General features: G+C 36.0%; 1 protein-coding gene across 1 annotated transcript; it reads left to right on the forward strand.

Moving 5' to 3' along the window:
- Nucleotides 1-221: 221 nt before the first annotated feature.
- Nucleotides 222-6,175, forward strand: LOC111372557. Its single transcript, XM_022994918.1, has 9 exons — nt 222-707; nt 876-1,103; nt 1,807-1,928; nt 2,232-2,292; nt 2,452-2,592; nt 3,586-3,693; nt 4,138-4,366; nt 4,454-4,705; nt 5,648-6,175. The coding sequence occupies exons 1-9, from the start codon at nt 579-581 to the stop codon at nt 5,728-5,730; spliced, it is 1,353 nt and encodes a 450-aa protein (XP_022850686.1). The 5' UTR covers nt 222-578; the 3' UTR covers nt 5,731-6,175.
- The last annotated feature ends 6,169 nt before the right edge of the window (nt 6,176-12,344 follow it).

Consider the following 12,344-nt stretch of genomic DNA (forward strand, 5'->3'; position numbering starts at 1 on the left):
GCACTACTCGCGGTAGTTATGTCCCTGACTATCGCCTGGAGCAAGAGCACCGCCTCCCGACAGCCATGGACGGCGCACTCAGTGTAGTTAAATAACTACAAACTCAAGCTCTATCGAACAGTTCTGTCAAATGGGGTTCATTATGATCGGGTTTCATACGAGGGGTGGCAAGGGGTGGTGGATAGGAGAATATGAATTTCTTTTCCTTTTTATTTAATTATAGAAACCTAAATGGACCATTTTACTCCTCATTTTATTTGTCAATATGAGTCAAAATTTCAATTTCAATGTTGACTAATGGAATTCTGGACAGAATCTGTCCAATGGACTCCGGCCGTCATTTAAAGTGAAAGGTTTGGAATTGCAGCCGTATAAATAATAGGTTAAGGTGTATTCTACAATAAAAATGAAAGATTTGGGACTACGCTGCAATTTCCCCTTTCTATACATATTTCGCGTCAGAAAGCTCACTCTGCTCCGTTTTATTGAGAAGAAAATTCAAAACCCCGAAAGAGCTGAATTTCGTTCCACGATCACAAGCTTTTTAATCTGAATTTTCTTTGTATTACTGTATTACAATGATGTTGCGGTGTTTGGTGGCCGCGTTCATTTTGACGATGGCTGTATGTGGCAGCGCCGCCCAGGAAGAGGCGGCTCTTGTCTCCCGAATTGCCTTCGGATCCTGTGCCAACCAAAGCACTCCCCAGGTCCTCTATTCTAATTTAATTAAAAATGCAAATTGAGGTTTTAATAAACTAGCAAATACTAGTAGTAGTTTAATTGAACACTCCCTAAAGATTAACAGTCCTTGTTTATGCAATGCATTGAATTCTTACAATAATGGGCTTGAATTATTTTAGACTTTGTGATGACAGCCTATATGGGATGCTATTATAAACTTCAAACCCCAAGTTTTTGTGTGGTTGGGTGACAACATCTATGGGGATCTTCGACATCCCTTCAAGCTCTTCGGCAAGGAAAGGACAATTGGGCCGTGGAAAAATGTTCCCAGGTTTACACCAACCTCGGAGCATGAAATGCGGCACAAATATCAGATTGCCAAGGCTAATCCTGGTTATTCTCGTCTTCGAGAAAGCACGAAGGTGAACCTTCTTTTTTCTGACGTCACAGGCTGATAACTCCTTCCCTTTCTGTTTCATTGCTTTAACAAAATGAGTTTCTTTAACCTATAGTTAATATTCTTCACATACTGAAAACGTATTAATTATTAGTGCTATTACTTGTTAAGTTTCTATTTCGTTCCTGAAGAGAAGGTGTTGTTTTTACATGCTTTTAGTGCAAGAAATTAATTTTTGGGCTTAAACTCCTTCTCCTACTCAGTGTTGAACTCAGAGACACAGTTAAATGATATATCGTGTATAAGACCGAACACGCTAAGTGAGAAGCATAGGCCTAAAGAAACATCAAGACACCATTGCAACAGGGCCAGGATCCAGAATACACATTCTTTTCTGATCTAGTCATCACCTATGATTGAACAAAACCCCATCCGACATGTATTTTCCTCAAATTTTGATGCTAATGTATACTTAAAATTGATATATGTATGTACATAAAATCAATAAATAAATTTGAATTTCCATTGTAATAGTAATACTGTAAGAAATTTAAATGTGAGATATATTACCGGTATTAAAATAAATTTGGCCATATGGAATGCACTTGGTTCACTAGAAACTATATTAATATTAGTGATTATTAACTATTGAGTTTTAGTTATTAGAGTATTGACTGTAATTGCTACTATTGTTTATCTATTTATTCTTCTTCTTAATCCAATCACAGGTTGTTGGCACTTGGGATGACCATGATTATGGGTTAAATGATGCAGGGAAAGAGTTCACCAGAAAGGTCACAAACCAGAGGCTTATGTTGGATTTTCTAGATGAACCTCAAGATAGTCCACGGTTAGTTGTCTTTCATTGCAAAATCTGGAACGATCTTACCACGTTTAGCCTCGATAAATGAAATTAATTCTGGTTTGGAAGGAACTGACATTAACTCAAATCCGTGTTTGTTTTTTCCTTTTTGCTGCACTCAGGGGATGAACACTTCTGTGTCTTCCCCACAAAAAATAAGCCTTCTGTTGATAAAATTGTTGTGAGAGAATGAAAAACTCTATATTCTTATTACAATCTCAGTTCTTTTGTCATTTAATTTTTCAATTTTGGCATGTCTTTGGCCGTAAAAACTTTTTTTTTTTTTGGCAGGCGCAAGCAAGCTGGTGTTTATGCATCCTACACATTTGGCCCTGCGGGCAAACAAATAAAGGTATTTCATTCTTTGCGGTCTAATTAACACCACTAGTGCGAATAAAGTAATATAATGTGATTTGCACATAAATTTCAACCTGGAAAACCAACATATTTGCACATAGGTGGACTCAATTGTAGAAAACTGGTTCTAGTTCAGTGACTTAAACTTCTTCAGGTTATTCTTCTAGATACGCGATATCATAGAGATCCGCTAGCTAGTGATGGAAACATCTTGGGGAGTTCACAATGGAAATGGTTGGAGGAGGAGTTGAATGCACCTCCTACGGCCATTACTGTTATTGGATCTTCTATTCAGGTATTACACATCTACCTCGTTCTTGCTAAATTTTGGTGAGTCTGTAGTCTGAGTTTATGCATCTAGTTATAGTTGGATTAGGTGCAACTAAAAAGAAAATTCTTCCAACATTTTCTATACCATTAATAAGAACTATGTTGCGAGCATCATTTTCCTTCTTTTTCTTGAAGTCATTTACTCATTACAGAATTAGCTACTTTTCTGCTTAAAAAAAAGCAAATTTGATTTATTTTATTGTAATCTTAGTTCTTAATTGAGATTTTTTAAAATAGTTATTTGTAAGCTTTCCTTTTCGTTAGGAATTTTATTAATAAATAAGACTAATACTAATGAATACTTAGTTGAATTGGTGATATTCAGTGATATTAAATGCTCTTTAAATATGTCTACTAAATTTTGAAATCTTTTTTATTTTCTTGTTCTGTCTTCTAGTTCTATATTGATTGGTGTTGAAGTCTATTCTATCCTCTTATTGAACTCTTTTCAGAAGCTAGAATTCTTGGTGTTTCTGATCAAGCACAAGAATATAATTGCCAACATATACAAGTGCATGCGTGCATAACATGTATTTGACTTCATCCTGACTGCATTAACTGAATTAGGTTGAGATTCAAGCAAACACAATTCTGTGTCAACATTTGCTAGGTTCATGTTCTGAAATGTGCCAGAGTCCTGGGTTGACCTGGATTCACATGCTTAGTTTAGGCATTCAATAATTTTCAGCCAAATTGGCAGCTGTGTAGTTCTTCCAGATTTTGTTCCTCAATTTTTATAGTTCCTTTTAACTGCAAAATCTTCCAACCTCGTATGTATCATCTTGTAAGCCTTATTGATTTTTCTAAGTCTTAACTGTTAAGCAATCACGTGGTGGTATTAACTTGTTAGACATTTTAAGTTCTGATGCTTCTCAATCCTGAATACTTCGATATTTTTAAGTGAACCTACGATGTTAGTGTCCCCAGTTCATAATTGTAACTTTTTATTTTCATTCAGGTCATATCAAACCTGTCAGCAACAACTGGCCCCTTGCTCCAGGTTGAGTCCTGGGGACGTTTTCCGAAGGAAAGGACTCGTCTTTTTAAGTTGTTAGCTGACAGTAAGGTGATTGTCTTCTGATTATTTTTCAAGCCAGAGTTGTAATAAAGTCACTTATGAACGAGTTTTTTTCTTAGCCCTTGTTTGAGCCCAATTTTTCATCAAAATACATTTTTTAACAGTGATTTGACATCATTTCAATGACACATTCATCAATAAAATAATATTACACAAAGTCACAAACTCAAAACTTTTCCTTTTTTTTTAACCACACATTCTACATCACAACACTATTTCAAAATGCATTTTTTGAGAAAAATGGGTCTCAAACAACCCCTTAGTTTTGCCAATGTGTTTTGTGATTTGAGCATTAATTGGCTTTCCTTTAATTTTATTTTCTTAATTTGATATGGACACAAAAATTGGTGATTAACTAGTACATAGATATACATTTCATTTTATGATCTCATTTTGACATCTTCTTTCTCTTATTTCACTGTCTCTGAACAGAGGGAAGCTGTATTCTTCATAAGTGGTGATGTTCATTTTGGAGAAATTACTCGATATGATTGTGCCACCGAATATCCAATTTATGATGTAACCTCTAGTGGGCTCACTCAAGCCGTGGAGAAGGCTGTCCCTGCACCTCTGCATTTTGTAGTGAGATTGTTGGCTTGGTTAACACCAACTACAATGCGGGTGATGGACAAAAGCTGCAGATACAGTTCATGCACATATGGTAAACCCTTCATTTATTTTCAAATTGCCAATGTAGCTGCACCTAGTCATTTTGACAAGTGATCTTCAATGTCAAAATATCCTCTAGGGAGGCCAAATTTTGGAACCATCGAGATTAATTGGAATACAACTCCTCCAAAATTGAAACTTGAAGTGCGGGATGAAAATGGATTGCCCGTCATTGGTTTGAATATCTCATTGTCACAACTTCAGGTCCCAAAGAAGGAAACTAAAGTAAAAAGGAATGAAGGAAAGTATCAGAGGCATTGTTCTCTTGAAGTTGATCTACCATGGATTGTTAGATATCGATTAGCTATCATCTTTTTTGGTGCTGCAGCTGGTATGGAATCTTTTCTTTTTCCTTCATTAGTCTTACTTAATGCGCTTCTATTTTTGAAAGATTTTTTGTTTTGTATTGCCATGTTAAGTTGGGAATGATATTATAATGCTAATGTGGCCTGTATATCTATCATCTATTGATAAACGGAAGTCATTTTGAAATCGATATTTTCATTCTCTTGGCTGTTAGTTCATTGCTTCCGCTTTGAGGAATAAATGTATTTCATGACCTATTCCTCCTATAGTTGTTACTATCGCATTGTGGCAATATCTCAATTCTTTGAATATATAATTTTTCTTGCGTGACAACTGGATGCCTTCTTGGCTTTATCATTCGTTGAACATATGTTACACATTAAGAAGCACAAAACAAGTTACTGCCTCTTTCCATTTGCCTTTTCTTGCACTGTAAAATATGGACTCTAAATGCCGTCTACTTCTAATGATCACCATAGAAGTCACTCTTAAAATATGCCGTTTTGTTCATCCATCAGATCCAAAACCTTGAACCTCTCCAAAATTGGATGCACTGTCCAGCTTCATCCTTTATCATCAAACCGAAATTTTGTACTCTAGAATGATGGAGGATTTCATAGAAAGGGCATCTTATTTTGTATCTAGGGGTAGATGAAGGCTTCTCTAAACAAGAAAGGAAAGAAAAATGATTTTTAGTTCATCAATATGTAGATAACAACAGCAGAATGAGCTTGCAATGATGCCATCATCGCGCATGGTGGTAACCAAAGCCATTTTGGGATATAGTGTGGATTATATATATGGAAAGTTTTCGGTCTTCCCCTTGGTCATTTTCACTTTTCTTGATATAAGATACTTGCATGCAGTATTTGTGATACTTATATTAGATATGGATAATTTTTGTTTTTATTTTTTAAAATCAAATAGGCCATGCTTATCTGACAGTTCTCTCTGTTTCACCTTGCAGTGTTGCTTGTCGCTTTGATAGGACTTGTTTATGCTGTTATATTATTCTGCATGCACTGCCTCCACAAACACAAGCTTGATTGATGAACTGAGATGCTTCGCTAATTACAGTTTCACAAGATATGGGACATATTATGTTTTCTGCTGGTATGTAGTTTCTTGCATTTGCTATTAGCCCTTTGGTTGGATATTGGCAATGGAAGCAGGAATTCATATTTGCAGTAAGAATTGAATTCACTCTGGTTTCATCAAGAAAGTTCTCTGACAGGATTACCCCAACTAAGTCAGGCTATAGTCTGAACTGAGTGGTTTTGGCAGTTAACAGGATCTTAGGCCCCTACTTATAGAATATACTACTAAACCCTTTTTTTGTGTGTGTACCAAACGTTATTGGTTGTAATATCTTGGCCTCTGCCCGAGGAAGTTACCAGCTCAAGCCTTGTGTTGATTAATAAAATTGCATCTTGTGACTGCTTTTTGTTTTTTAGATAATAAATTCATGGTTAAATAAACTATGCTCTGTTTGTTATATTCAGCTTTACCTTTTTTGAGGTCTTTTCTTAGTCGCCTTTAGCCTCTATAGAGATATGTCTCGAGCAGTGAATCAGCAACATGGTCAAAAGAGGTGTCAAATGATGATCAATTCAAGAAATGAGGAGAAAATATTATGAGGGCAGTTATTAGTTTTCTTAATGAATCTTAGCTGATCTAAGGTTGCCTTATATATCAGTGAGACTCTGTGCTGCTTAGAATATTTCTAGTATTGAGAAATTGGCTAATGGCATTCAATCACAAAACCTATTGACACAGCATAAATGACTATATAAATTAGCAATGGTGCAGGTTGTAGTTGTTTTGGTGTTTCTGTCAGCCTTGTACCTCATTTGAGTGTAGCCTACTGTCTGGGCCAAATTGAGAAGGGAGAGTTGCTATATGTACAGGCAGTTTTACAAATAGGGACAGATGGAAAAAAAAAAAAAGTTTTCTGTCAAACTGTTTTTGAATAATGCTATTTGTTCATAATGGAGTTATATAATGATTTACATACAAGTAATATGTCGAAAAGAGAGCTGTGAAGTATTATTATTATTATTTTTTAAAATTCTGATCCAATAATATTTTAACACATCATGTGTATGTAAATCGTTATGTACATATAACAAAATAGTTTTTGGTTTTTTTTTTTTTTTTTGGTCAACCCATCTGTCAAAGGAGGTGTACAAATAACAAAACTCTTGAGAAGGGCAGCCACTTCACGTCATTGTGCCAGTTTTCAGTTTTGAAGCACTGCATACTCGTTTCATAGCTTTAGCCATGCGACTGACAGATATACGGACTTCGGTGAGTAACTGTCAAGTCCCTGGATTTGGAGCTTGCGGAACATTATAGAATTGAAAGAAACTTACTGCTCATAATTCAGTGGAGTAAAATTTGGCAAGAAATTAACCTGCCATACGAATCAAATCCAATTTTCGGGCTGAATCTTGGGGAAAACAGCAACAAGAAATGGAAATGGAAATGGAAATGGAAAATGCTAGACAATCATGTGTCAATAGCAAGAAGTTTGCTTGGTGAATAAAGGTGGAATTTTCCAAACCTCGAGATTATGCAAAAAATTTACATACATGAACACACAACAGTAATGTTAATAATCACAAAGGTCGTCTTGATGGAATGACATGAGTTTGATAGAATTATCCGCACTACATTTATCTTCCACGGTGGCGCTCCCTCCGCCATTGAAGCTTCCGGCCATGGGGGGTGGAAAATGTCAAAAGAGACTGACTTCCCAGAAATTTGAAGTTTGAGAATCCGTTTGCTAAGAAAGAATGAATTTGGGGGCTAATCATAGTCTTTGAATCTATTCTACTTTTAAGTCAAGCTATATGATTCCACCAAAGCTCGTCATTGTATTCTCCAAATCTGATTTGTAATCTACAGATGGATGGATTTCACCAAAACGTGTTTGTAAATCATCATCTTTCCACCAATTTAAGTCATAGGGACTCTTGCCCCCGGGGCAGAGCCTAGTGGTGCAAAGGACAGGAGTGAGGTTATCTCACGCCTTATCAGCAGCCGCAGTGTGGGGGTTCGATTCCTGAAACATGAAATTGGACTCCTTGTAGGAGCAATGTACAATAAGCTCTTGTTCCCTGGCCTGCTGGGGCACATCCCGCGATTTACCTCTCTCACAAAGCTCTAGGGGTGAAACGGTGGGGACCCGCAAAATTGGGGTTCAACCTTTTTTTTTTTCAAGTCATAAGGACTCTCTCCTCTAATCTAAATAGTAATTACACAATAATTAAATCTACCACTGAGCAAGTCGCAGTGGGTGAGTTACTCGTGACTGTCAGTAGAGGGTCCAGTTTGGTATTGGATTTTGAGCCAAACTTATCAAAGCTAAGAATATTTTCGAGAGATTCTTTAAATATAAGATACCCTCTATTATAAAGAGTCAATCATTAAAATTATGTTCAAACGGACTTTTTAAAGTAACATTTTAATTTAAAGAGACATTCAAAATATTTCAATTTTCAATAAAAGAAAATAATATAATAATTTAGTGGAAAGCTAGTGATATTGAAAGATAGTGAAAAACAATAAAATATTTTTTGATTTACGTATTTAATAAAAAGAGCATGTTGAAGTACTTAAAAATTTTTACCGTCTAAATTTATAAATGCCTTTTGAATTGTAGAATATGCATTTTAAAAATTGAAAACCTTTTGAAGATGCTCTAAGAGCATAACTAGGCATGATCAAGCGTTGGAAGATGCTAACACGTGCCAAGTTGCTAAAGCTCAAGAAAATTGAGGATGTCACTTGGGACACTGAGAGCGTATTGGATGAGGTCAACCATTATGGTAGAAAATAGAAAGCATACAGGTCGATAAATGTCTTTTGCACATTTATTTGAACTATTAAATTTGCTTATATTTGATTATTTTAATACATTTTTACTCGTATTAGTGTACATATTATGTTTATATGTTAAATACCAAATTCAAAGATGATTGATGCAAAAAGAAAGAAAGGATCAAACGATGCAAAACGAGGAACTCATCTATGGAGCATACTAGGAATTTAGTGCATAAATTTGGTGTGAAGATCTCCACAGGGTAAATAATACATAAGAGGAAATTGCCTGAAATATCCATTTTTGCATGGACATTTGCAAAAATAATGGACATTTGCAAAAATGTCCAAAATTTTTGCAATGTCCATTTTTCAATTATTTGGATGAAAATAACCCTGTTTGCAATTTCTAATTCCAAAGTAGCATTCAAGTGTTGTCCTATCACTAAGAATTGTGTTGCCAATAAAATTGGGACACAACCTATGAACTTATTTCAAAAAGTACAAATGACAATTACATTAAATACGTCTGCTGGGTCATTTGAAATGAAAAATGGGTCAGGTCCATTTATGAATCAAACTCGTACGAAAACATTAAACTATATTCCTAATCTTAATTCAATTTGCATCCAAATGTAAAATCCTCTCTTTCAGCTTAGAGACCCAAAAATACAAGGCTACGATTTAATTGGAAGTGAAGAGTCGCCGCACCTTTAACCTTTCCGTTCATCCCCTAGCTGCTCTCCTAATTGTAAGCTGACAAAAATTCTTCCGTCTTTCTTAGTTACCTTCAATAATGTAACTTTATATAGATACATCTTTTTTCTTTTTTTATTGTTTACTGTTGTAATTTTAATGTGTATTTCATCTGATTTGATTTTACAATGTTGTATGTAATTTTTGATAGTTGCATATTTTAGTTAGAGTTTAGTATGCTTCTCATTATTATGTTTTATATATGTGTATATGTGAATTAATTAGCTCAAAACTTGGTGTATAAACTTAATTTCCTATACATGTATGTAACCCAATAAATTCCTCCAGCGTATGTATACATCTCTCCTCTAGTGCTTCAATTTTCTACGTATGTGTATAGATAATAAAGGTAGTCGAAAATTCTTGGCTTTTATATTGGCTTTGTGTTTCTTCCCGAATAGCTACCGACAACAACAGCCTTCGTTTTCTTCTTACTTTGCTTTGTTTCTGCGTGTGGCCAATGTTTTACTGTCAAGGGGACTCTCTTATGTATACATGTAATCCTCCTTTTCTAGCCTCCAATGAGTGTGTAAAAATATGAAATATTAGCTGCCCCCTCATTTTCCATAGGCGTGTATGTGTAATATATTCTTGGCTGCCTCCAAAATGTGTGTAAAGTATATTTTATGGGTTGCCTGTACGTGTTTATCCATCACTTTAACGTAGCCGAAATTGTTGACTCCAATTCAAAGCCATTAACCTCGGGTCATATAGGCATTGATAGATTATTTAACGGACGAATAATTTCACTTCTCATAAGATTCCTTTTTAGTTGATGTTTAAACAATCACACTAAATGACAAGTGAATAACATTATTTTGTACAATAGCAGATTTATAGTTTTATGATGCAGCTACACTATTTATGTGTAGATTAGTTTGTGCACGATGAACAGTTGATTTCGAATACATGAGAATTGCCATATTATCCTTATTTTCAAGTTGAAGGCTAAATACGTGGAAAATGAATGAGTTGTAAATATTACTATTTACTTTCTTGTGTTACACACATACACATGAATACATGACATGTCTACAAACTCATACTATCTTTAAAAGAAAACTAAATTTGAAATTAAACTTTGTAATCAAGCATTAGATGCTAATGTATTCTAGATCTTAGTCATCATTTCGAAGGTAGTTCTAATTTCAATGTATTGTATTCCGTTGAATTTGTACACTATACTTTATAAGTACCTTGTACACTATGCTTTATGGGTACCTATTCGATTAGATAGCAAGCATGTCGAATGGTTACTTGGTTTTTTTCCTGTTGTCGTTTCTTAGGTTTTTTTGTTCGTACATTCTCCTAATACTTTTTATGTGTTTTTTGTTATATGTAGATGACTTATTCACACCGATTCAAAGTACCAGAGGAAGAGCGCGTCTCGACGCAGGTTTCACAGGTCAGCAACATGAAATACATAACAGTTGTCCTCAACAAACTTGATGCACAACAAAAGCGTATGCTCGAGGAAAGTTGCAGACGATGTGTTGCCAAGTTGTCGAGGCTAAAACTGTCCGGGCAATTAATTCATGAAATGGTGAATAGATCGATGTTTTCTAACAAAAGTTTTGAGGTTTGGTGTAAGGTGAACCAAAGTTTGCATGATTTGGACTGCTGGAGTTTGCATTAATCACTGAGTAGAAGTGTGGTGAAGTACCGAAAGGTGATAATTCAGACAAATTCTAGGAAAAACCCTACTATGGGACAAATTGTTTAACCGTAGAGATCGGGTAACGTGTACTGACATGGAGAATGTTTTCCTGGAATGTACCCAACGTAATGATCGTTACAAACTTGGGTTGGCGCTGATTATTGAAGGGGTATTCAATTGCAGAGATTGAAATATGGGGATATATCCTGAAACTCTCTCCATTGTGGATGATTTGGATTTCTTCAATGCCTATCCATGGGGACAGTGTTTCAAATTTATTATCAAATCACTTCTTTGTGAATGGGGGAGAAAGATAGAATTAGCAAAGGTCCACGATTATGACCGAATGTCTTACACGTTGTACGATTTCCCTCTTGCTGTTTAGGTACACACATTTCATTTATTCCCATCCCACGTTATGTCCCTTTGTATATAGTAACTTTCATTTTGTTCATCATGAAGTTGCGGGTGTATGAAACTATCCCGGAGCTAGGAGCTCGATTCGCGACAAAGACAGGTGACAATGTTCAGAGGATGTTGCGATGGACTGTCACAAGACAATCTCAGTCCAGAACATATTCAGACTTCCTCGAGAAGACACATGTGAGCATCTTGTATATAAAATTCCTGTTACAAATTTCAGAATGACTAATATTTCATTTTGATGATTTTGTCTTTTCCTTATAGGTGCACTTGTGGGCAACGCTATGCGCTACTGTCGAAGAAGAATTGCAGCCATATATTGCTGGTTTGGTTGCTTTCCCAGACAAAGCAAACCAATCTCTGGACAGTCTCGTTGCTCAGTCAACATAAATGCACGATTGCCCATCAGAAGGTGAAGTTATGCACAATGTAAACAACAATCAACGACAAAAGTCTCGAAGAGGCAACACAAGTGGAGTTCGTCTCCAAAATTTGCATCCAACTGAAGGTGGAGATGAAGACCATGGCGACCCGTCATCGACTGTCCATCTTTTTCTACCTCATACCATCGAGTACCCGTGAGGTCCATGTCTTCGGATGAGATCAGATCTCTCTTGAATGAACAAAGAGAGTGAGTACATGTTAGGGAGTTGAGGGAGGAAATGAATGTGCGATTTACTAGTTTGGAAAATGATATGGGGCCCATATGCATGCTTTGAGATAGCATGTGACTGATGAAGTGGCTATTGATATTAGGGGACACAATGCCACCGGCGAGTACGGTAGATTTTCGAACTATTGCGATGGAGATGTGCCCTACCATGATGGTTACGATCACAATTTGACGCCACATACAAAAGTGGACACACGACATCCAAAAGGTACAACCGAAGCGGTTAGCTGCCAGATCGATGATTTGTTCAGAATGTTGCGACTTGGGTTAGATTCGAGAGGTCAGTTGATGTTGCTCCAGATAGTGTAACAGAAGCTACAAACACTGTACCTA

This window comes from Olea europaea, unplaced genomic scaffold (genome assembly GCF_002742605.1).
Source record: "Olea europaea var. sylvestris unplaced genomic scaffold, O_europaea_v1 scaffold101, whole genome shotgun sequence".
Classification (NCBI taxonomy): domain Eukaryota; kingdom Viridiplantae; phylum Streptophyta; class Magnoliopsida; order Lamiales; family Oleaceae; genus Olea; species Olea europaea.

Excerpts from the sequence above, each read along its gene's own strand:
- LOC111372557 (XM_022994918.1), top strand. The coding sequence starts at position 579 with ATGATGTTGCGGTGTTTGGTGGCCGCGTTCATTTTGACGATGGCTGTA. Across the intron at positions 2,593-3,585 it reads TTATTGGATCTTCTATTCAG|GTCATATCAAACCTGTCAGC; the intron begins GTATTACACATC and ends ATTTTCATTCAG. Across the intron at positions 4,367-4,453 it reads ATACAGTTCATGCACATATG|GGAGGCCAAATTTTGGAACC; the intron begins GTAAACCCTTCA and ends AATATCCTCTAG.